The sequence below is a fragment of the Entelurus aequoreus genome, linkage group LG05 (genome assembly GCF_033978785.1).
Source record: "Entelurus aequoreus isolate RoL-2023_Sb linkage group LG05, RoL_Eaeq_v1.1, whole genome shotgun sequence".
NCBI classification, from domain to species: Eukaryota; Metazoa; Chordata; class Actinopteri; order Syngnathiformes; family Syngnathidae; genus Entelurus; species Entelurus aequoreus.
In genome coordinates, this window is record NC_084735.1 from 11,625,567 (window position 1) to 11,652,763 (window position 27,197).

The window sequence follows — 27,197 nt, forward strand, 5'->3', positions numbered from 1 at the left end:
AGCGCCCTAAAAGGAGAAGGGAGACCTTGTGTTCTGATACTCCAGATGCGGGATGCCACCCGAACGCCTCCCTGGGGAGGTGTTTAGGGAACGTCCGTCTGGGAGGAGACCACGGGGAAGACCCAGGACACGTTGGAAAGATTATGTCTCCTGGCTGGCATGGGAACGCCTCGGGATCCCCCGGAAGGAGCTGGAGCAAGTGGCTGGGGAGAGGGAAGTCTGGGATTCTCTGTTTAGGCTGCTGCCCCCCCCGACCACACCTCGGATAAGCGGAAGCAAATGAATGAATGGATGTGAACGGCAGACAGGAGCGGCGGAGGATCAGAGAAGGGCCGCTTCCAACCCTCCCCCTGCGCCGCGGGAGATTTAGTAATCTGTGCCAAGGCTGCGCCCTAAAAGGAGAAGGGAGCCCTTGTGTTCCGATGCTCCAGATGGGAGCGAAAAACAACACGGCACACACAACCGCAGCTCCCCGGTGGGGCGGATGCTTGTTGTGCAGCCTGTGAAGTGTCGACGCTCGGCAGGGCGGTGTGTTCAAATCAGTCGTATCAAATGTTTGACGGGAGAATTGCCTGAAGACGTGTTGCCAGAGTTTAAATGGAGGACTTCCTCAGGCGTAATTTGACCAGCTTGTAGCAGGAAGAGTAGAGTTGATGTCGTCTCCGAGTCGGTCAGCACTAAAGAGACCACACAAAGTTTACGGGAAAGCTAATAAGTTTAGTGTTTAGCATGAACATTGTCGTTATTAACGTGCATGTTTACATAAATCAATTCCCCTGACCCTGGAGCAATCACACCACAACTGTGGGTAAACAAAAACCCGATCGGTGAAATGCGGTCGAATCCCTTTTGTCGTGTGCGTGAAATCGATTGAGCTGGCAAATGACTCGGAAAGGCAGGCAATGGAAAGTGAGTGTTAAACATCTTTAATCTGTAAAACTACAGCGACATTAGCATGGATTTTAATTGCACACACTTGATGTGGAACAAAGCCGTGAACAATGGACCACTCACTTGACAACAAATGGATCCAGCGAGCTAGTATGTGGCAAGTCAAATACAAAACATGGAAACGGGAGCCACTAGCTACATAGTTTGGTGGCCTCGTACTCGGCGTAGTTTGGTTGCCTGGCACTGAAAGCTTGCAGGGCAGTGAGGATCCTGGTCACGTCCGCCGTGGCCAGCTTAAGTCTGTGGCGAAGAAGACAGCCGAAAAGATCCACATGGGCGGCCCCTGGCGGGGAGAGGCGGTTGACCCTGTATCGCAACTCCACGAGCTGCAACAGAGCTGAGTCCTGTGATCCCTGAGTGTACGGGTAGTCTATCTGCAGAATCAGGTCCTGGATTGCTTCAGGGTCAAAATGCACGCTGTATCCAAATAGTTGCATGCTGTTCACTTTCATGTACCCGAAGTTGCTTGGCGGCTCTGTCGACTCCAGAGGCTCGTAGTCCACCGAAGTGTTCTTGCTTCCGACTGACGTGCCCTCCTTCATGCGGCTCCTCAGGTAGAAATGAACTGTCTCAAAAAAGCTCTTCCATCTGTTTCCAAGAGACAAGGTCCAGTTATAACAGTCCAAGGGAATGTCCAGTTTGGTCCGCTCCCACTCGGGGTATTCATGCTGGCCGATTGGCATGGTCCAGCTCTCGGAATGGCTGCCCCCAAAAGGGTTCACGAACAGAGAAAACGCCGGCTCAAGGGTGCTGTTCCTGGTGAGGCAAAACTGCACAGCAAGTCCAAGGAGCATGTGAACGCGATTCGATTTCACCCGGTTGCTCTTCAATGTCAGGAGCATTCGCTTCCTCCACGAAGGGTCGAACCAGGTATTAATCCTCACATCGTTGCTCACAAAAACCGCAAGCAAAGTGATGCGAGGGTCACGTCGCTGGAGCAGGTAGCGCTGCTCCAGGTCATGCAAGTCTTGATCGCTCTCCAAGCCCAGGTAAGGGTCCGTAGGGTCGGGCACGGCGTGCCTGCAGGTTCCCTGGTTGAGAGTGAAGCCGGGGTTGCAGCTGGAGCATCGGGTTCGGTTCTCCGTGGAGCAGGATGCGCAGCGGGGGCCGTCGCCCGTGGAGCAGGGAATCAGGCCCTGGCAAGGCGGGTGACTGTAGGTGCAGGAACAGCTGCGACTCTCCTCATTGAAGACACCCACTTGGTTGTTTTCACTGCAGTACAAGACGGAGAGGGTGTAGCCCAGCCAGAAATGGAGAGACCTAGGATAGAAACACAGATTGTGTTAAGTCCGTCCATCCATTTTGGGGCACTTTCCAGGACCGGGAGCTGAAAACATGCCTCACGCCAACTTCATGCTCATGTTTCTGCAGACTGCGGGTACTTTGGCAACTCACAGGTGGTTGTTAGGGCTTTGCCAACATTTATTTTGAAATGCTTCATATTGATATTCTTATTCGTGAGGACGTCTAATAATGAATCCAGGCAAAGACTTTGCCACCTATGGCTGTGACGTCACAATGTGTTCCTGGGACTCCCGCACCAGCCCGGCCAGTCAGGAAGACAGCAGCCGGTGGTGGCGGCACAATTGCACCGGAGGAATGACCGGCTAATACCGCAACAAGCTCTCCTGAGTTACAATAATACATTGAGTAATAAAAAAATGTTTCATATCCTTTTTGATAGCGCTGTTAAAATTGAAAATGTTGCAAAGTAAATATGACAGAATGTTCACGTGAAACTCTAAAAATAATATAATCACGCTAATAACGTGATCTAATATGTTAATAAACGTCTTTAACGTACTTCAGCAACATTTCATTTTATATGGATACATTTTTTATATGGATACATTTTATATGTATTCATTATATATAGATACATTATATATGATACATTATATATAGATACATTATATATGATACATTATATATGATACATTATATATAGATACATTATATATGATACATTATATATAGATACATTATATATGATACATGATATATGGATACATTATATATAGATACATTACTGTATATATGGATACATTATATATGATACATTATATGTGGATACATTATATATGATACATTATATATGGATACATTATATATAGATACATTATATATGATACATTATATATAAATACATTATATATGATACATTATATATGATACATTATATATGGCTACATTATATATGATACATTATATATAAATACATTATATATGTTACATTATATATGGATACATTATATATGATACATTATATATAAATACATTATATATGATACATTATATATGATACATTATATATAGATACATTATATATGATACATTATATATGGATACATTATATATGGATACATTATATGTGATACATTATATATAAATACATTATATATGATACATTATAAATGGATACATTATATATAGATACATTATATATGATACATTATATATAGATACATTATATATGATACATTATATATGATACATTATATATAGATACATTATATATGATACATTATATATAAATACATTATATATGATACATTATATATAAATACATTATATATGGATACATTATATATGATACATTATATATAAATACATTATATATGATACATTATAAATGGATACATTATATATAGATACATTATATATGATACATTATATATAGATACATTATTTATGATACATTATATATGATACATTATATATAGATACATTATATATGATACATTATATATAAATACATTATATATGATACATTATATATAAATACATTATATATGGATACATTATATATGATACATTATATATCAATACATTATATATGATACATTATATATGGATACATTATGTATGGATACATTATATATGATACATTATGTATGATACATTGTATATGGATACATTATACAGTATATGATACATTATATATAGATACATTACTGTATATATGGATACATTATATATGATACATTATATATGATACCTATATAGATACATTATATATGATACATTATATATGATACCTATGTAGATACATTATATATGATACATTATATATGATACATTATATATGATACATATATAGATACATTATATATGATACATTATATCCATCCATCCATCCATTTTCTACCGCTTATTCCCTTCGGGGTCGCGGGGGGCGCTGGAGCATATATATATATATATTTATATCTATATATATATATATATATATGTATATATATATATATATATATAGATATGTATATATATATATATATATATATAGATATGTATATATATACACACACATATATCTATATTAATATATATGTATAGATATATGGATATTTCAGTATTGACCCGCACGTCACCAGTAACTAAGACATTTTTGGAAGAAGTACCCTCATGGGTGATATCCTCAGCAGTACTGCAATACTACCTAGTAACACACTCAAACAAACACAAACAAACAAACAAATACTACCTAGTATTGCAGTACTACCTCACATGAAGTATTTCATTAGGCACTGCAGGAAGTACTCGGGCCATTGAAAGAATAAAAGATGTTTTACAAAGAAGTCCAAAACCGCACTGAGTGCTGGACAAAGACCTCGACAAGTCCCGGGAATGTGAAATGAAAGCGGTGGAGATATTTATAAAAGTATCTTGCTGCTTTATGTTGCGTTTGGTTCGTGTTCTCCGCTGTTTTGTGTTAGTTCCTGTCCCGTGCTTTTATTTTGGCGGTACATCCGGTTTTGTCGGTGTTCTCCCCTGGCTGCTTAATTTGTGTCATGTCCCCTCAGCTGTTTGCAGTCCTGACTATTGAAGTTGTCAGGAAGGACATTGTTGATGGTGACCATGGACCTGGTACCAGGAAGGACATTGTTGATGGTGACCATGGACCTGGTACCAGGAAGGACATTGTTGATGGTGACCATGGACCTGGTACCAGGAAGGACATTGTTGATGGTGACCATGGACCTGGTACCAGGAAGGACATTGTTGATGGTGACCATGGACCTGGTACCAGGAAGCACATTGTTGATGGTGACCATGGACCTGGTACCAGGAAGGACATTGTTGATGGTGACCATGGACCTGGTACCAGGAAGGACATTGTTACACTCCTACTTTGCCTGTAAGTCATTTGCTTTTTCTTTGGTTTGAGTCACAGGCTGTCTGCTTTGTGTCCCTTTTATCAACATCTGTCATCACTTTTTGACTGCTGCTGCGTCCTTAGCAAGGCTTGACGCTTCCTTCATACTTCCCAGCTGTTTAGAATTGGCCTAATTGGTGACGTCATTGCCATCGCTGATGTCAGTGGATTGTCCATATATGGTCAACTTCCTGTTGTTGTGTTTTCTGCTCATTGTGTTGTGTTTTCTGCTCATTGGGCACTTGACCTAAGAAGTCAATGTCATACAAAGAATGGACAGTGTGTGTGTGTGTGTGTGTGTGTGTGTGTGTGTGCTCTGAACATGAGCAGGTAGCTAATGGACGGATGGCTTGATAATTGTGGTCTTTAGACTTCTATTCACACACACACACATACACACACAAACACACACACATACACACACACACACACACACACACACACACACACACACACACACACACACACACACACAAACCTGCACACACAAACACAAACACACTCAAACACACTCAAACAAACAAACAAACAAACAAACAAACAAAAACACACACATGAACACTAACACACACTTGAACACACACAAACACACAAACAAATGCACGCAAACACAGACAGACAGACATGAACACACACACACACACACACACACACACACACACACACACACACACACACACACACACACACACACACACACACACACACACACACACACACACACACACACACACACACACACACACACACACACTATAAAACATACGCAAACACATAAACAAACCCGCACACAGAAACAAACAAACACGTACACACTCATGAACAAACACACACACACATGAACACAAACACACTCAAACAAACACAAACAAACAAACAAACAAACAAACAAACAGACAAACAAACAAACAAACAAACAAACAAACAAACAAACAAACAAACAAACAAAAACACACGCACACATGCACAAACACACACACACACACACACACACGAACACAAACACACACATACACACTATAAAACATACGCAAACACATAAACAAACCTGCACACAGAAACAAACAAACACGTACACACTCATGAACAAACACACACACACATGAACACAAACACACTCAAACAAACACAAACAAACAAACAAACAAACAGACAAACAAACAAACAAACAAACAAACACACGCACACTTGCACAAACACACACACACACACACACACACACACGAACACAAACACACACACACACACTATAAAACATACGCAAACACATAAACAAACCTGCACACAGAAACAAACAAACACGTACACACTCATGAACAAACACACACACATGAACACAAACACACTCAAACAAACACAAACAAACAAACAAACAAACAAACAAACAAACAAACAAACAAACAAACAAACAAACAAACAAACACACGCACACATGCACAAACACACACACACACACACACACACGAACACAAACACACACATGAAAACACACAAACACAAACACACACATGAACACACACACACGCACACACACACACACGAACACAAACACACACATGAAAACACACAAACACAAACACACACATGAACACACACACACACGCACAAACACACACAAACACAGACAGACAGACATGAACACACACACACACACACAACACAAACACACACATGAAAACACACTAACACAAACACACACATGAACACACACACACACGCACAAACACACACAAACACAGACAGACAGACATGAACACACACACACACACACACACGAACACAAACACACACATGAAAACACACAAACACAAACACACACATGAACACACACACACACGCACAAACACACACAAACACAGACAGACAGACATGAACACACACACACACACACACACACACACACACACACACACACACACACACACACACACACACACACACACACACACACACACACACACACACACACACATGTGTACCACACAGAATTTTTAAAGGTACCCTCTTCCACAAAACTAACTTTTCGTGCCTGTTGGTACCTGATGGTACCTGCTGGTACCTGTTGTTGTAACTAAAGCACTCTGACTTGGGCAAACATTACCTGAGTGTATCTCACCTGGGCCTGTGCAGGACCAAGTATCTCACCTGGGCCTGTGCAGGACCGTGTATCTCACCTGGGCCTGTGCAGGACCATGTATCTCACCTGGGCCTGTGCAGGACCACATATCTCACCTGGGCCTATGCAGGACCAAGTATCTCACCTGGGCCTATGCAGGACCACGTATCTCACCTGGGCCTGTGCAGGACCATGTATCTCACCTGGGCCTGTGCAGGACCACATATCTCACCTGGGCCTGTGCAGGACCACATATCTCACCTGGGCCTGTGCAGGACTATGTTGGGCTTCTCCCGGCACCTCCTGCTGAGGCTGAAGATCTTGTTGACGGTGCGGCGAGTCTTGGCCAAGAGCTGCTTGGTCCTGGTCTCCACCTGCCTGTAGTGCTGCAGCAGGTTGGCGTCGGTCCTCCACAGAAGTTCCACCACAGACGTGTTGACGGCGTAGTGAGTCGGCAGCTTGCCTACAAAACTCTGGAACTCCTCTGGAAGAAGAGAAGGTGCAGGTGGTTATGGTCCGCAGGATAGCCAACCAAGAACTGAATCAAGTCCCATCAAGCAAATATCTGGAGAGGATTAATACCAGGAATGTGTGAATAGTTTTGTATTATTGCTGATCTTATCTGCGAGGCAGAGAAGAAAGCCGCCTCATGTTTTATTTCCGTCTCCCACTTTCAACAAAGGCAAGATGGCGCATTCATAATAATCAGCAATCACATCTTTCTAAAAAAGTTACTTGGCATACTTTTTTTTTTTTTAACGGCGAGGAAAACTTCTCTAACTTTTCTGCTTGAGTTATTTCACAACTTCTTGTCACGCTCACGTGGCATTGAGTGTTTGTAAGAAAATGTCACGTTGCACTCCAGTGATAATGTACTTGAAATGCCGTAATGGAGCTGAAAGTTAGGAGCTTAAAGGGGAATTGTAGTTTTGTCAATCGTTCACGATCCTCATGTGAGACTAGCACACCTATCTTTTTCTTTTTTTCTAATGCATTCTAACACGTAAATAAAGGCTAGCAAAAGTCAGCCAACAATGTAACTAATGGACTATTCTAAAGTGCTGTAAAAAACTACGTTTTATTTAAACGCTGTAAGTATAGAACTTATTGTTGGACTACTACGCTTTGAAACCCGCGACTTATAAAACGGTGCAGCTACTTTATGGATTTTTTTCTTCGCTAGCGGCCATAATGATTTGTACTCAACAAATAGTTTTCGTAAAACAGAGATGCTGAAAATAATAATAATATAGTATATTTTATTTGTAAAAATCACTTTACATTGAGCAAACAACCTCAAAGTGCTACAGTGTATTAAAAAAAAAAAAAGATAATAAAATAAATAAATCAAAACTAGAACAGCCTAATAGCCAGAACTAGCACACATATATCTAAAAAAAAAAGGTTTTTTTTTTTAAAGAAGGGTTTTTAAGCTTTTTTTAAAAGCATCCACAGTCTGTGGTGCCCTCAGGTGGTCAGGGAGAGCGTTCCACAGACTGGGAGATGTGTATACAGAAACATTAATAGCTGCTAGCCGCTTGTCAGCCGGGGGACTGCAGAAAGGGGTAATGCACTAAAAGTGGTAAAGTACTAAAAGTGGTAATGCACTAAAAGTGGTAATGTACTAAAAGTGGTAATGCACTAAAAGTGGTAATGTACTAAAAGTGGTAATGCACTAAAAGTGGTAATGTACTAAAAGTGGTAATGCACTAAAAGTGGTAATGCACTACAAGTGGTAATGCACTAAAAGTGGTAATGCACTAAAAGTGGTAATGTACTTAAAGTGGTAATGCACTACAAGTGGTAATGTACTAAAAGTGGTTATGCACTAAAAGTGGTAATGCACTTAAAGTGGTAATGCACTAAAAGTGGTAATGCACTAAAAGTGGTAAGGTACTAAAAGTGGTAATGCACTAAAAGTGGTAATGTACTAAAAATGGTAATGCACTAAAAGTGGTAATGTACTAAAAGTGGTAATGTACTAAAAGTGGTAATGCACTAAAAGTGGTAATGCACTTAAAGTGGTAATGCACTAAAAGTGGTAATGTACTTAAAGTGGTAATGCACTACAAGTGGTAATGTACTAAAAGTGGTAATGCACTAAAAGTGGTAATGCACTTAAAGTGGTAATGCACTAAAAGTGGTAATGCACTAAAAGTGGTAATGTACTAAAAGTGGTAATGCACTAAAAGTGGTAATGTACTAAAAGTGGTAATGCACTAAAAGTGGTAATGCACTAAAAGTGGTAATGTACTAAAAGTGGTAATGCACTAAAAGTGGTAATGCACTACAAGTGGTAATGTACTTAAAGTGGTAATGCACTACAAGTGGTAATGCACTAAAAGTGGTAATGCACTTAAAGTGGTAATGCACTAAAAGTGGTAATGCACTTAAAGTGGTAATGCACTAAAAGTGGTAAAGTACTAAAAGTGTTAATGCACTAAAAGTGGTAATGCACTAAAAGTGGTAATGCACTAAAAGTGGTAATGCGCTAAAAGTGGTAATGTACTAAAAGTGGTAATGCACCAAAAGTGGTAATGCACTAAAAGTGGTAATGTACTAAAAGTGGTAATGTACTAAAAGTGGTAATGCACTAAAAGTGGTAATGTACTAAAAGTGGTAATGCACTAAAAGTGGTAATGTACTAAAAGTGGTAATGCACTACAAGTGGTAATGCACTAAAAGTGGTAATGCACTTAAAGTGGTAATGCACTAAAAGTGGTAAAGTACTAAAAGTGGTAATGCACTAAAAGTGGTAATGCACTAAAAGTGGTAATGCACTAAAAGTGGTAATGTACTAAAAGTGGTAATGCGCTAACAGTGGTAATGTACTAAAAGTGGTAATGCACTAAAAGTGGTAATGCACTAAAAGTGGTAATGCACTAAAAGTGGTAATGTACTAAAAGTGGTAATGCACTAAAAGCGGTAATGCACTAAAAGTGGTAATGCACTAAAATTGGTATTGCACTTAAAGTGGTAATGCACTAAAAGTGGTAATGCACTTAAAGTGGTAATGCACTAAAAGTGGTAAAGTACTAAAAGTGGTAATGCACTAAAAGTGGTAATGCACTAAAAGTGGTAATGCGCTAAAAGTGGTAATGTACTAAAAGTGGTAATGCACTAAAAGTGGTAATGCATTAAAAGTGGTAGTGTACTAAAAGTGGTAATGTACTAAAAGTGGTAATGCACTAAAAGTGGTAATGTACTGAAAGTGGTAATGTACTAACATTGGTAATGCACTAAAAGTGGTAATGCACTAAAAGTGTTAATGCACTAAAAGTGGTAATGCACTAAAAGTGGTAATGCAGTAACAGGCATTCATTGGCAATTTTCACGAAGATACAGTTTGGTGTCGGATGGAGCGACACGTCCCCACTTTCAAGTAGGTATATCCCAGTTTCTAGGCGCGTTTTGGACATTTTGGGCATCCTGGCCGGCGGCGGGACTTGTGGGATTCGAACTCGGGTGTGATTTTCGAACATTTTCCCGACTTTTCTCACTTTTCTCCCCGCCTTCCCGTGGGACTTTGCTGGGCGCGTTTAGGACATTTGGGGCATCCCGGCCGGCGGCGGGACTTGTGGGACTCGAACCTGGGTGTGATTTTTGAACACTTTACCGACTTTTCTCACTTTTCTCCCCGCCTTCCCGTGGGACTTTGCTCGGCACGTTTTGGACATTCCGGGCATCCCGGCCGGCGGCGGGACTTGTGGGACTCCAACCTGGGTGTGATTTTTGAACATTTTACCGACTTTTGCAGACTATTCTCCCCGCCTTCCAGTGCGACTTTGCTAGGCGCATTTTGGACATTTTGGGCATCCTGGCCGGCGGCGGGACTTTTGGGATTCGAACTCGAGTGTGATTTTCGAACATTTTCCCGACTTTTCTCACTTTTCTCCCCGCCTTCCCGTGGGACTTTGCTGGGCGCGTTTAGGACATTTGGGGCATCCCGGCCGGCGGCGGGACTTGTGGGACTCGAACCTGGGTGTGATTTTTGAACACTTTACCGACTTTTCTCACTTTTCTCCCTGCCTTCCCGTGGGACTTTGCTCGGCACGTTTTGGACATTTTGGGCATCCCGGCCGGCGGCGGGACTTGTGGGACTCGAACCTGGGGGTGATTTTTGAACATTTTACCGACTTTTGCAGACTTTTCTCCCCGCCTTCCAGTGCGACTTTGCTAGGCGTGTTTTGGACATTTTGGGCATCCCAGCCAGCGGCGGGACTTGTGACATTCGAACTCGGGTGTGATTTTCGAGCATTTTCCCGACTTTTTTCACTTTTCTCCCCGCCTTCCCGTGGGACTTCGCTGGGCGCGTTTAGGACATTTGGGGCATCCCGGCCGGCGGCGGGACTTGTGGGACTCCAACCTGGGTGTGATTTTTGAACACTTTACCGACTTTTCTCACTTTTCTCCCCGCCTTCCCGTGGGACTTTGCTCGGCACGTTTTGGACATTTTGGGCATCCCAGCCGGCGGCGGGACTTGTGGGACTCCAACCTGGGTGTGATTTTTGAACATTTTACCGACTTTTGCAGACTATTCTCCCCGCCTTCCAGTGCGACTTTGCTAGGCGCGTTTTGGACATTTTGGGCATCCTGGCCGGCGGCGGGACTTGTGACATTCGAACTCGGGTGTGATTTTCGAACATTTTCCTGACTTTTCTCACTTTTCTCCCCGCCTTACCGTGGGACTTTGCTGGGCGCGTTTAGGACATTTGGGGCATCCCAGCCAGCGGCGGGACTTGTGACATTCGAACTCGGGTGTGATTTTCGAACATTTTCCTGACTTTTCTCACTTTTCTCCCCGCCTTACCGTGGGACTTTGCTGGGCGCGTTTAGGACATTTGGGGCATCCCGGCCGGCGGGGGGACTTGTGGGATTCGAACTCGGGTGTGATTTTCAAACATTTTCCCGACTTTTCTCACTTTTCTCCCCGCCTTCCCGTGGGACTTTGCTCGGCACGTTTTGGACATTTTGGGCATCCTGGCCGGCGGCGGGACTTGTGGGACTCCAACCTGGGGGTGATTTTTGAACATTTTACCGACTTTTGCAGAATATTCTCCCCGCCTTCCAGTGCGACTTTGCTAGGCGCGTTTTGGACATTTTGGGCATCCTGGCCGGCGGCGGGACTTGTGGGATTCGAACTCGGGTGTGATTTTCGAACATTTTCCCGACTTTTCTCACTTTTCTCCCCGCCTTCCCGTGGGACTTTGCTCGGCACGTTTTGGACATTTTGGGCATCCCGGCCGGCGGCGGGACTTGTGGGACTCCAACCCGGGTGTGATTTTTGAACATTTTACCGACTTTTGCAGACTATTCTCCCCGCCTTCCAGTGCGACTTTGCTAGGCGCGTTTTGGACATTTTGGGCATCCTGGCCGGCGGCGGGACTTGTGGGATTCGAACTCGGGTGTGATTTTCGAGCATTTTCCCGCCTTCCCGTGGGACTTTGCTGGGCGCGTTTAGGACATTTGGGGCATCCCGGCCGGCGGGGGGACTTCTGGGACTCCAACCTGGGTGTGATTTTTGAACACTTTACCGACTTTTCTCACTTTTCTCCCCGCCTTCCCGTGGGACTTTGCTCGGCACGTTTTGGACATTCCGGGCATCCCGGCCGGCGGCGGGACTTGTGGGACTCCAACCTGGGTGTGATTTTTGAACATTTTACCGACTTTTGCAGACTATTCTCCCCGCCTTCCAGTGCGACTTTGCTAGGCGCATTTTGGACATTTTGGGCATCCTGGCCGGCGGCGGGACTTTTGGGATTCGAACTCGAGTGTGATTTTCGAACATTTTCCCGACTTTTCTCACTTTTCTCCCCGCCTTCCCGTGGGACTTTGCTGGGCGCGTTTAGGACATTTGGGGCATCCCGGCCGGCGGCGGGACTTGTGGGACTCGAACCTGGGTGTGATTTTTGAACACTTTACCGACTTTTCTCACTTTTCTCCCTGCCTTCCCGTGGGACTTTGCTCGGCACGTTTTGGACATTTTGGGCATCCCGGCCGGCGGCGGGACTTGTGGGACTCGAACCTGGGGGTGATTTTTGAACATTTTACCGACTTTTGCAGACTTTTCTCCCCGCCTTCCAGTGCGACTTTGCTAGGCGTGTTTTGGACATTTTGGGCATCCCAGCCAGCGGCGGGACTTGTGACATTCGAACTCGGGTGTGATTTTCGAGCATTTTCCCGACTTTTTTCACTTTTCTCCCCGCCTTCCCGTGGGACTTCGCTGGGCGCGTTTAGGACATTTGGGGCATCCCGGCCGGCGGCGGGACTTGTGGGACTCCAACCTGGGTGTGATTTTTGAACACTTTACCGACTTTTCTCACTTTTCTCCCCGCCTTCCCGTGGGACTTTGCTCGGCACGTTTTGGACATTTTGGGCATCCCAGCCGGCGGCGGGACTTGTGGGACTCCAACCTGGGTGTGATTTTTGAACATTTTACCGACTTTTGCAGACTATTCTCCCCGCCTTCCAGTGCGACTTTGCTAGGCGCGTTTTGGACATTTTGGGCATCCTGGCCGGCGGCGGGACTTGTGACATTCGAACTCGGGTGTGATTTTCGAACATTTTCCTGACTTTTCTCACTTTTCTCCCCGCCTTACCGTGGGACTTTGCTGGGCGCGTTTAGGACATTTGGGGCATCCCAGCCAGCGGCGGGACTTGTGACATTCGAACTCGGGTGTGATTTTCGAACATTTTCCTGACTTTTCTCACTTTTCTCCCCGCCTTACCGTGGGACTTTGCTGGGCGCGTTTAGGACATTTGGGGCATCCCGGCCGGCGGGGGGACTTGTGGGATTCGAACTCGGGTGTGATTTTCAAACATTTTCCCGACTTTTCTCACTTTTCTCCCCGCCTTCCCGTGGGACTTTGCTCGGCACGTTTTGGACATTTTGGGCATCCTGGCCGGCGGCGGGACTTGTGGGACTCCAACCTGGGGGTGATTTTTGAACATTTTACCGACTTTTGCAGAATATTCTCCCCGCCTTCCAGTGCGACTTTGCTAGGCGCGTTTTGGACATTTTGGGCATCCTGGCCGGCGGCGGGACTTGTGGGATTCGAACTCGGGTGTGATTTTCGAACATTTTCCCGACTTTTCTCACTTTTCTCCCCGCCTTCCCGTGGGACTTTGCTCGGCACGTTTTGGACATTTTGGGCATCCCGGCCGGCGGCGGGACTTGTGGGACTCCAACCCGGGTGTGATTTTTGAACATTTTACCGACTTTTGCAGACTATTCTCCCCGCCTTCCAGTGCGACTTTGCTAGGCGCGTTTTGGACATTTTGGGCATCCTGGCCGGCGGCGGGACTTGTGGGATTCGAACTCGGGTGTGATTTTCGAGCATTTTCCCGCCTTCCCGTGGGACTTTGCTGGGCGCGTTTAGGACATTTGGGGCATCCCGGCCGGCGGGGGGACTTCTGGGACTCCAACCTGGGTGTGATTTTTGAACACTTTACCGACTTTTCTCACTTTTCTCCCCGCCTTCCCGTGGGACTTTGCTCGGCACGTTTTGGACATTCCGGGCATCCCGGCCGGCGGCGGGACTTGTGGGACTCCAACCTGGGTGTGATTTTTGAACATTTTACCGACTTTTGCAGACTATTCTCCCCGCCTTCCAGTGCGACTTTGCTAGGCGCATTTTGGACATTTTGGGCATCCTGGCCGGCGGCGGGACTTTTGGGATTCGAACTCGAGTGTGATTTTCGAACATTTTCCCGACTTTTCTCACTTTTCTCCCCGCCTTCCCGTGGGACTTTGCTGGGCGCGTTTAGGACATTTGGGGCATCCCGGCCGGCGGCGGGACTTGTGGGACTCGAACCTGGGTGTGATTTTTGAACACTTTACCGACTTTTCTCACTTTTCTCCCTGCCTTCCCGTGGGACTTTGCTCGGCACGTTTTGGACATTTTGGGCATCCCGGCCGGCGGCGGGACTTGTGGGACTCGAACCTGGGGGTGATTTTTGAACATTTTACCGACTTTTGCAGACTTTTCTCCCCGCCTTCCAGTGCGACTTTGCTAGGCGTGTTTTGGACATTTTGGGCATCCCAGCCAGCGGCGGGACTTGTGACATTCGAACTCGGGTGTGATTTTCGAGCATTTTCCCGACTTTTTTCACTTTTCTCCCCGCCTTCCCGTGGGACTTCGCTGGGCGCGTTTAGGACATTTGGGGCATCCCGGCCGGCGGCGGACTTGTGGGACTCCAACCTGGGTGTGATTTTTTGAACACTTTACCGACTTTTCTCACTTTTCTCCCCGCCTTCCCGTGGGACTTTGCTCGGCACGTTTTGGACATTTTGGGCATCCCAGCCGGCGGCGGGACTTGTGGGACTCCAACCTGGGTGTGATTTTTGAACATTTTACCGACTTTTGCAGACTATTCTCCCCGCCTTCCAGTGCGACTTTGCTAGGCGCGTTTTGGACATTTTGGGCATCCTGGCCGGCGGCGGGACTTGTGACATTCGAACTCGGGTGTGATTTTCGAACATTTTCCTGACTTTTCTCACTTTTCTCCCCGCCTTACCGTGGGACTTTGCTGGGCGCGTTTAGGACATTTGGGGCATCCCAGCCAGCGGCGGGACTTGTGACATTCGAACTCGGGTGTGATTTTCGAACATTTTCCTGACTTTTCTCACTTTTCTCCCCGCCTTACCGTGGGACTTTGCTGGGCGCGTTTAGGACATTTGGGGCATCCCGGCCGGCGGGGGGACTTGTGGGATTCGAACTCGGGTGTGATTTTCAAACATTTTCCCGACTTTTCTCACTTTTCTCCCCGCCTTCCCGTGGGACTTTGCTCGGCACGTTTTGGACATTTTGGGCATCCTGGCCGGCGGCGGGACTTGTGGGACTCCAACCTGGGGGTGATTTTTGAACATTTTACCGACTTTTGCAGAATATTCTCCCCGCCTTCCAGTGCGACTTTGCTAGGCGCGTTTTGGACATTTTGGGCATCCTGGCCGGCGGCGGGACTTGTGGGATTCGAACTCGGGTGTGATTTTCGAACATTTTCCCGACTTTTCTCACTTTTCTCCCCGCCTTCCCGTGGGACTTTGCTCGGCACGTTTTGGACATTTTGGGCATCCCGGCCGGCGGCGGGACTTGTGGGACTCCAACCCGGGTGTGATTTTTGAACATTTTACCGACTTTTGCAGACTATTCTCCCCGCCTTCCAGTGCGACTTTGCTAGGCGCGTTTTGGACATTTTGGGCATCCTGGCCGGCGGCGGGACTTGTGGGATTCGAACTCGGGTGTGATTTTCGAGCATTTTCCCGCCTTCCCGTGGGACTTTGCTGGGCGCGTTTAGGACATTTGGGGCATCCCGGCCGGCGGGGGGACTTCTGGGACTCCAACCTGGGTGTGATTTTTGAACACTTTACCGACTTTTCTCACTTTTCTCCCTGCCTTCCCGTGGGACTTTGCTCGGCACGTTTTGGACATTTTGGGCATCCCAGCCGGCGGCGGGACTTGTGGGACTCGAACCTGGGGGGGATTTTTGAACATTTTACCGACGTTTGCAGACTTTTCTCCCCGCCTTCCAGTGCGACTTTGCTAGGCGTGTTTTGGACATTTTGGGCATCCCAGCCAGCGGCGGGACTTGTGGGATTCGAACTCGGGTGTGATTTTCGAACATTTTCCCGACTTTTCTCACTTTTCTCCCCGCCTTCCCGTGGGACTTTGCTCGGCACGTTTTGGACATTTTGGGCATCCCAGCCAGCGGCGGGACTTGTGACATTCGAACTCGGGTGTGATTTTCGAGCATTTTCCCGACTTTTTTCACTTTTCTCCCCGCCTTCCCGTGGGACTTCGCTGGGCGCGTTTAGGACATTTGGGGCATCCCGGCCGGCGGCGGGACTTGTGGGACTCCAACCTGGGTGTGATTTTTGAACACTTTACCGACTTTTCTCACTTTTCTCCCTGCCTTCCCGTGGGACTTTGCTCGGCACGTTTTGGACATTTTGGGCATCCCGGCCGGCGGCGGGACTTGTGGGACTCGAACCTGGGGGTGATTTTTGAACATTTTACCGACTTTTGCAGACTTTTCTCCCCGCCTTCCAGTGCGACTTTGCTAGGCGTGTTTTGGACATTTTGGGCATCCCAGCCAGCGGCGGGACTTGTGACATTCGAACTCGGGTGTGATTTTCGAGCATTTTCCCGACTTTTTTCACTTTTCTCCCCGCCTTCCCGTGGGACTTCGCTGGGCGCGTTTAGGACATTTGGGGCATCCCGGCCGGCGGCGGGACTTGTGGGACTCCAACCTGGGTGTGATTTTTGAACACTTTACCGACTTTTCTCACTTTTCTCCCCGCCTTCCCGTGGGACTTTGCTCGGCACGTTTTGGACATTTTGGGCATCCCAGCCGGCGGCGGGACTTGTGGGACTCCAACCTGGGTGTGATTTTTGAACATTTTACCGACTTTTGCAGACTATTCTCCCCGCCTTCCAGTGCGACTTTGCTAGGCGCGTTTTGGACATTTTGGGCATCCTGGCCGGCGGCGGGACTTGTGACATTCGAACTCGGGTGTGATTTTCGAACATTTTCCTGACTTTTCTCACTTTTCTCCCCGCCTTACCGTGGGACTTTGCTGGGCGCGTTTAGGACATTTGGGGCATCCCGGCCGGCGGGGGGACTTGTGGGATTCGAACTCGGGTGTGATTTTCAAACATTTTCCCGACTTTTCTCACTTTTCTCCCCGCCTTCCCGTGGGACTTTGCTCGGCACGTTTTGGACATTTTGGGCATCCTGGCCGGCGGCGGGACTTGTGGGACTCCAACCTGGGGGTGATTTTTGAACATTTTACCGACTTTTGCAGAATATTCTCCCCGCCTTCCAGTGCGACTTTGCTAGGCGCGTTTTGGACATTTTGGGCATCCTGGCCGGCGGCGGGACTTGTGGGATTCGAACTCGGGTGTGATTTTCGAACATTTTCCCGACTTTTCTCACTTTTCTCCCCGCCTTCCCGTGGGACTTTGCTCGGCACGTTTTGGACATTTTGGGCATCCCGGCCGGCGGCGGGACTTGTGGGACTCCAACCCGGGTGTGATTTTTGAACATTTTACCGACTTTTGCAGACTATTCTCCCCGCCTTCCAGTGCGACTTTGCTAGGCGCGTTTTGGACATTTTGGGCATCCTGGCCGGCGGCGGGACTTGTGGGATTCGAACTCGGGTGTGATTTTCGAGCATTTTCCCGCCTTCCCGTGGGACTTTGCTGGGCGCGTTTAGGACATTTGGGGCATCCCGGCCGGCGGGGGGACTTCTGGGACTCCAACCTGGGTGTGATTTTTGAACACTTTACCGACTTTTCTCACTTTTCTCCCTGCCTTCCCGTGGGACTTTGCTCGGCACGTTTTGGACATTTTGGGCATCCCAGCCGGCGGCGGGACTTGTGGGACTCGAACCTGGGGGGGATTTTTGAACATTTTACCGACGTTTGCAGACTTTTCTCCCCGCCTTCCAGTGCGACTTTGCTAGGCGTGTTTTGGACATTTTGGGCATCCTGGCCAGCGGCGGGACTTGTGGGATTCGAACTCGGGTGTGATTTTCGAACATTTTCCCGACTTTTCTCACTTTTCTCCCCGCCTTCCCGTGGGACTTTGCTCGGCACGTTTTGGACATTTTGGGCATCCCAGCCAGCGGCGGGACTTGTGACATTCGAACTCGGGTGTGATTTTCGAGCATTTTCCCGACTTTTTTCACTTTTCTCCCCGCCTTCCCGTGGGACTTCGCTGGGCGCGTTTAGGACATTTGGGGCATCCCGGCCGGCGGCGGGACTTGTGGGACTCCAACCTGGGTGTGATTTTTGAACACTTTACCGACTTTTCTCACTTTTCTCCCTGCCTTCCCGTGGGACTTTGCTCGGCACGTTTTGGACATTTTGGGCATCCCGGCCGGCGGCGGGACTTGTGGGACTCGAACCTGGGGGTGATTTTTGAACATTTTACCGACTTTTGCAGACTTTTCTCCCCGCCTTCCAGTGCGACTTTGCTAGGCGTGTTTTGGACATTTTGGGCATCCCAGCCAGCGGCGGGACTTGTGACATTCGAACTCGGGTGTGATTTTCGAGCATTTTCCCGACTTTTTTCACTTTTCTCCCCGCCTTCCCGTGGGACTTCGCTGGGCGCGTTTAGGACATTTGGGGCATCCCGGCCGGCGGCGGGACTTGTGGGACTCCAACCTGGGTGTGATTTTTGAACACTTTACCGACTTTTCTCACTTTTCTCCCCGCCTTCCCGTGGGACTTTGCTCGGCACGTTTTGGACATTTTGGGCATCCCAGCCGGCGGCGGGACTTGTGGGACTCCAACCTGGGTGTGATTTTTGAACATTTTACCGACTTTTGCAGACTATTCTCCCCGCCTTCCAGTGCGACTTTGCTAGGCGCGTTTTGGACATTTTGGGCATCCTGGCCGGCGGCGGGACTTGTGACATTCGAACTCGGGTGTGATTTTCGAACATTTTCCTGACTTTTCTCACTTTTCTCCCCGCCTTACCGTGGGACTTTGCTGGGCGCGTTTAGGACATTTGGGGCATCCCGGCCGGCGGGGGGACTTGTGGGATTCGAACTCGGGTGTGATTTTCAAACATTTTCCCGACTTTTCTCACTTTTCTCCCCGCCTTCCCGTGGGACTTTGCTCGGCACGTTTTGGACATTTTGGGCATCCTGGCCGGCGGCGGGACTTGTGGGACTCCAACCTGGGGGTGATTTTTGAACATTTTACCGACTTTTGCAGAATATTCTCCCCGCCTTCCAGTGCGACTTTGCTAGGCGCGTTTTGGACATTTTGGGCATCCTGGCCGGCGGCGGGACTTGTGGGATTCGAACTCGGGTGTGATTTTCGAACATTTTCCCGACTTTTCTCACTTTTCTCCCCGCCTTCCCGTGGGACTTTGCTCGGCACGTTTTGGACATTTTGGGCATCCCGGCCGGCGGCGGGACTTGTGGGACTCCATCCCGGGTGTGATTTTTGAACATTTTACCGACTTTTGCAGACTATTCTCCCCGCCTTCCAGTGCGACTTTGCTAGGCGCGTTTTGGACATTTTGGGCATCCTGGCCGGCGGCGGGACTTGTGGGATTCGAACTCGGGTGTGATTTTCGAGCATTTTCCCGCCTTCCCGTGGGACTTTGCTGGGCGCGTTTAGGACATTTGGGGCATCCCGGCCGGCGGGGGGACTTCTGGGACTCCAACCTGGGTGTGATTTTTGAACACTTTACCGACTTTTCTCACTTTTCTCCCTGCCTTCCCGTGGGACTTTGCTCGGCACGTTTTGGACATTTTGGGCATCCCAGCCGGCGGCGGGACTTGTGGGACTCCAACCTGGGTGTGATTTTTGAACATTTTACCGACTTTTGCAGACTATTCTCCCCGCCTTCCAGTGCGACTTTGCTAGGCGCGTTTTGGACATTTTGGGCATCCTGGCCGGCGGCGGGACTTGTGACATTCGAACTCGGGTGTGATTTTCGAACATTTTCCTGACTTTTCTCACTTTTCTCCCCGCCTTACCGTGGGACTTTGCTGGGCGCGTTTAGGACATTTGGGGCATCCCGGCCGGCGGGGGGACTTGTGGGATTCGAACTCGGGTGTGATTTTCAAACATTTTCCCGACTTTTCTCACTTTTCTCCCCGCCTTCCCGTGGGACTTTGCTCGGCACGTTTTGGACATTTTGGGCATCCTGGCCGGCGGCGGGACTTGTGGGACTCCAACCTGGGGGTGATTTTTGAACATTTTACCGACTTTTGCAGAATATTCTCCCCGCCTTCCAGTGCGACTTTGCTAGGCGCGTTTTGGACATTTTGGGCATCCTGGCCGGCGGCGGGACTTGTGGGATTCGAACTCGGGTGTGATTTTCGAACATTTTCCCGACTTTTCTCACTTTTCTCCCCGCCTTCCCGTGGGACTTTGCTCGGCACGTTTTGGACATTTTGGGCATCCCGGCCGGCGGCGGGACTTGTGGGACTCCAACCCGGGTGTGATTTTTGAACATTTTACCGACTTTTGCAGACTATTCTCCCCGCCTTCCAGTGCGACTTTGCTAGGCGCGTTTTGGACATTTTGGGCATCCTGGCCGGCGGCGGGACTTGTGGGATTCGAACTCGGGTGTGATTTTCGAGCATTTTCCCGCCTTCCCGTGGGACTTTGCTGGGCGCGTTTAGGACATTTGGGGCATCCCGGCCGGCGGGGGGACTTCTGGGACTCCAACCTGGGTGTGATTTTTGAACACTTTACCGACTTTTCTCACTTTTCTCCCTGCCTTCCCGTGGGACTTTGCTCGGCACGTTTTGGACATTTTGGGCATCCCAGCCGGCGGCGGGACTTGTGGGACTCGAACCTGGGGGGGATTTTTGAACATTTTACCGACGTTTGCAGACTTTTCTCCCCGCCTTCCAGTGCGACTTTGCTAGGCGTGTTTTGGACATTTTGGGCATCCCAGCCAGCGGCGGGACTTGTGGGATTCGAACTCGGGTGTGATTTTCGAACATTTTCCCGACTTTTCTCACTTTTCTCCCCGCCTTCCCGTGGGACTTTGCTCGGCACGTTTTGGACATTTTGGGCATCCCAGCCAGCGGCGGGACTTGTGACATTCGAACTCGGGTGTGATTTTCGAGCATTTTCCCGACTTTTTTCACTTTTCTCCCCGCCTTCCCGTGGGACTTCGCTGGGCGCGTTTAGGACATTTGGGGCATCCCGGCCGGCGGCGGGACTTGTGGGACTCCAACCTGGGTGTGATTTTTGAACACTTTACCGACTTTTCTCACTTTTCTCCCCGCCTTCCCGTGGGACTTTGCTCGGCACGTTTTGGACATTTTGGGCATCCCAGCCGGCGGCGGGACTTGTGGGACTCCAACCTGGGTGTGATTTTTGAACATTTTACCGACTTTTGCAGACTATTCTCCCCGCCTTCCAGTGCGACTTTGCTAGGCGCGTTTTGGACATTTTGGGCATCCTGGCCGGCGGCGGGACTTGTGACATTCGAACTCGGGTGTGATTTTCGAACATTTTCCTGACTTTTCTCACTTTTCTCCCCGCCTTACCGTGGGACTTTGCTGGGCGCGTTTAGGACATTTGGGGCATCCCGGCCGGCGGGGGGACTTGTGGGATTCGAACTCGGGTGTGATTTTCAAACATTTTCCCGACTTTTCTCACTTTTCTCCCCGCCTTCCCGTGGGACTTTGCTCGGCACGTTTTGGACATTTTGGGCATCCTGGCCGGCGGCGGGACTTGTGGGACTCCAACCTGGGGGTGATTTTTGAACATTTTACCGACTTTTGCAGAATATTCTCCCCGCCTTCCAGTGCGACTTTGCTAGGCGCGTTTTGGACATTTTGGGCATCCTGGCCGGCGGCGGGACTTGTGGGATTCGAACTCGGGTGTGATTTTCGAACATTTTCCCGACTTTTCTCACTTTTCTCCCCGCCTTCCCGTGGGACTTTGCTCGGCACGTTTTGGACATTTTGGGCATCCCGGCCGGCGGCGGGACTTGTGGGACTCCAACCCGGGTGTGATTTTTGAACATTTTACCGACTTTTGCAGACTATTCTCCCCGCCTTCCAGTGCGACTTTGCTAGGCGCGTTTTGGACATTTTGGGCATCCTGGCCGGCGGCGGGACTTGTGGGATTCGAACTCGGGTGTGATTTTCGAGCATTTTCCCGCCTTCCCGTGGGACTTTGCTGGGCGCGTTTAGGACATTTGGGGCATCCCGGCCGGCGGGGGGACTTCTGGGACTCCAACCTGGGTGTGATTTTTGAACACTTTACCGACTTTTCTCACTTTTCTCCCTGCCTTCCCGTGGGACTTTGCTCGGCACGTTTTGGACATTTTGGGCATCCCAGCCAGCGGCGGGACTTGTGGGATTCGAACTCGGGTGTGATTTTCGAACATTTTCCCGACTTTTCTCACTTTTCTCCCCGCCTTCCCGTGGGACTTTGCTCGGCACGTTTTGGACATTTTGGGCATCCCAGCCAGCGGCGGGACTTGTGACATTCGAACTCGGGTGTGATTTTCGAGCATTTTCCCGACTTTTTTCACTTTTCTCCCCGCCTTCCCGTGGGACTTCGCTGGGCGCGTTTAGGACATTTGGGGCATCCCGGCCGGCGGCGGGACTTGTGGGACTCCAACCTGGGTGTGATTTTTGAACACTTTACCGACTTTTCTCACTTTTCTCCCCGCCTTCCCGTGGGACTTTGCTCGGCACGTTTTGGACATTTTGGGCATCCCAGCCGGCGGCGGGACTTGTGGGACTCCAACCTGGGTGTGATTTTTGAACATTTTACCGACTTTTGCAGACTATTCTCCCCGCCTTCCAGTGCGACTTTGCTAGGCGCGTTTTGGACATTTTGGGCATCCTGGCCGGCGGCGGGACTTGTGACATTCGAACTCGGGTGTGATTTTCGAACATTTTCCTGACTTTTCTCACTTTTCTCCCCGCCTTACCGTGGGACTTTGCTGGGCGCGTTTAGGACATTTGGGGCATCCCGGCCGGCGGGGGGACTTGTGGGATTCGAACTCGGGTGTGATTTTCAAACATTTTCCCGACTTTTCTCACTTTTCTCCCCGCCTTCCCGTGGGACTTTGCTCGGCACGTTTTGGACATTTTGGGCATCCTGGCCGGCGGCGGGACTTGTGGGACTCCAACCTGGGGGTGATTTTTGAACATTTTACCGACTTTTGCAGAATATTCTCCCCGCCTTCCAGTGCGACTTTGCTAGGCGCGTTTTGGACATTTTGGGCATCCTGGCCGGCGGCGGGACTTGTGGGATTCGAACTCGGGTGTGATTTTCGAACATTTTCCCGACTTTTCTCACTTTTCTCCCCGCCTTCCCGTGGGACTTTGCTCGGCACGTTTTGGACATTTTGGGCATCCCGGCCGGCGGCGGGACTTGTGGGACTCCAACCCGGGTGTGATTTTTGAACATTTTACCGACTTTTGCAGACTATTCTCCCCGCCTTCCAGTGCGACTTTGCTAGGCGCGTTTTGGACATTTTGGGCATCCTGGCCGGCGGCGGGACTTGTGGGATTCGAACTCGGGTGTGATTTTCGAGCATTTTCCCGCCTTCCCGTGGGACTTTGCTGGGCGCGTTTAGGACATTTGGGGCATCCCGGCCGGCGGGGGGACTTCTGGGACTCCAACCTGGGTGTGATTTTTGAACACTTTACCGACTTTTCTCACTTTTCTCCCTGCCTTCCCGTGGGACTTTGCTCGGCACGTTTTGGACATTTTGGGCATCCCAGCCGGCGGCGGGACTTGTGGGACTCGAACCTGGGGGGGATTTTTGAACATTTTACCGACGTTTGCAGACTTTTCTCCCCGCCTTCCAGTGCGACTTTGCTAGGCGTGTTTTGGACATTTTGGGCATCCCAGCCAGCGGCGGGACTTGTGGGATTCGAACTCGGGTGTGATTTTCGAACATTTTCCCGACTTTTCTCACTTTTCTCCCCGCCTTCCCGTGGGACTTTGCTCGGCACGTTTTGGACATTTTGGGCATCCCGGCCGGCGGCGGGACTTGTGGGACTCAAACCTGGGGGTGATTTTTGAACATTTTACCGACTTTTCTGACTTTTCTCCCCGCCTTCCCGTGGGACTTTGCTCGGCACGTTTTGGACATTTTGGGGAACCTGAGCAATGTTTACTTGTACTGTCCCCGTCAAAGAACTACACGAATAAATGAAATAATTCCAATAATGTGAAAGTGCTCGCTGTCTTTGACATGGACTGAAAGATCGTAACCTAGCAAATATTCCACACTTCCACGACTTTTACAAGCCGAACTAAACTGTCGATCAGAAGGATAAAAATGCATCCACCTTTCCCTTGATGGGGTACAAAAGTTTTACTAAAAGTCTGCTTTTTAATTTTTCTTTAAAGATATCTCCTTGTTTTGTGTAAAGTCGTCTTCCCCACACTCGGGGGAAGAGACAAGCTTGGCTGGCAGCTGCTTCTTAAATATTCACGCTTGAGAGGAGACTACCTGCGGGTAAATTGCCCCGTAAACGCCGGTCGAGGCCGCTAATCCAATCAGGGGCGGAAAATGTGTTTATGCTAATGATGGTTTTGTTTCACAATAATGCCATCTCGCGTTATTAGCTCTTTTCTGTGCATGAGCCAATTTGCTGAGGACGAGGACCAGCAGGCTGCTCGGTGCGAGTCAGACCATCGATTGTTCCGGGTGCGTGAACAAGCCCTGGCCGGGAGCCCAGCCAGACTCCTGAGGTCACGGCTTTATTAAACATTTACTGATTGATAGATAATTAATGAGGTGTCTTAAGTGGTTCATGGGAGCAGGTGAACTTGATGCGGTCATAGTTTCGACGCGGGGACCTACAGAGAGCTGTGAGGAGCCCAGCCAGACTCCTAAGGTCATGGCTATACTAAAGATTTACTGATAGTTAATTAATGAGGCGTCTTGTTAAGTGCTTCATGGGAGTACTTTGGAGAGAGCAGGTGAACTTGACGTGGTCATAGTTTCGACCTGGGACCTATAGAGAGCTGCGAAGAGCCCAGCCAGACTCCTAAGGTCACGGCTTTACTAAAGATTGATAGTTGATTAATTACGTGTCTTGTTAAGTTGTTCATGGGAGCACTTTGGAGAGAGCAGGTGAACTTGACGCGGTCATAGTTTCTACACAGGGACCTATAGAGAGCTGCGAGAAGCCCAGCCAGGCTCCTAAGGTCATGGCTTTATTAAAGATTGATAGTTAATTAATGAGGTGTCTTGTTAAGTGGTTGATGGGAGTACTTCAGAGAGAGCAGGTGAACTTGACTCGGTCATAGTTTCGACGCAGGGACCTATAGAGAGCTGCGAGGAGCCCAGCCAGACTCCTAAGGTCACGGCTTTATTAAACATTTACTGATTGTTAATTAAGTAGTTGGCTTGTTAAGTGGTTCATGGGAGCACTTCAGAGAGAGCAGGTGAACTTGACGCGGTCATAGTTTCGACACGGGGACCTATAGAGAGCTGCGAAGAGCCCAGCCAGACTCCTAAGGTCACGGCTTTACTAAAGATTTACTGATAGTTAATTAATGAGGTGGCTTGTTAAGTGCTTCATGGGAGCACTTCGGATGGAGCAAGTGAACTTGACGCGGTCATAGTTTCAACCTGGGGACCTATAGAGAGCTGCGAGTAGCCCAGCCAGACTCCTAAGGTCATGGCTTTATTAAAGATTGATAGTTGATTAATGAAGTGTCTTGTTAAGTGGTTCACGGGAGCACTTCGGAAAGAGCAAGTGAACTTGACGCGGTCATAGTTTCGACGCAGGGACCTATAGAGAGCTGCGAGGAGCCCAGCCATACTCCTAAGGTCACTGCTTTACTAAAGATTGATAGTTGATTAATGAGGTGTCTTGTTAAGTGGTTCATGGGAGCACTTTGGAGAGAGCAGGTGAACTTGACTCGGTCATAGTTTCAACCTGGGGACCTATACAGAGCTGCGAGGAGCCCAGCCAGACTCCTAAGGTCATGGCTTTATTAAAGATTGATAGTTGATTAATGAGGTGTCTTGTTAAGTGGTTCACGGGAGCACTTCGGAGAGAGCAAGTGAACTTGACGCGGTCATAGTTTCGACGCAGGGACCTATAGAGAGCTGCGAGGAGCCCAGCCAGACTCCTAAGGTCACTCCTTTACTAAACATTTACTGATAATTAATTATGTGTCTTGTTAAGTGGTTCATGGGAGTACTTCAGAGAGAGCAGGTGAACTTGATGTGGTCATAGTTTCGACACAGGGACATATAAAGAGCTGTGAGGAGCCCAGCCAGACTCCTAAGGTCACGGCTTTAGTAAAGATTGATAGTTAATCAATTAGGTGTCTTGTTAAGTTGTTCACGGGAGCACTTTGGAGAGAGCAGGTGAACTTGACTCGGTCATAGTTTCGACGCAGGGACCTATAGAGAGCTGCGAGGAGCCCAGCCAGACTCCTAAGGTCACGGCTTTAGTAAAGATTGATAGTTAATTAATTGTCTTGTTAAGTGGTTCATGTGAGTACTTCA

The 27,197-nt window shown here is 48.4% G+C and overlaps 1 protein-coding gene across 1 annotated transcript in view; it reads right to left on the bottom strand.

Annotated features, from left to right (window-relative positions):
- Window positions 1-909: 909 nt before the first annotated feature.
- The window catches only part of LOC133649601 (BMP/retinoic acid-inducible neural-specific protein 3-like), a 68,199-nt gene continuing 41,911 nt past the window's right edge, over window positions 910-27,197 (bottom strand). Inside the window, exons 7-8 of the mRNA XM_062046210.1 lie at window positions 7,482-7,704; window positions 910-2,211 (exon numbers count right to left, since the gene is read on the bottom strand). Coding sequence (XP_061902194.1) covers window positions 1,083-2,211; window positions 7,482-7,704 — 1,352 coding nt within the window. The 3' untranslated portion in view covers window positions 910-1,082. The remainder of the gene's footprint in view (window positions 2,212-7,481; window positions 7,705-27,197) is intronic.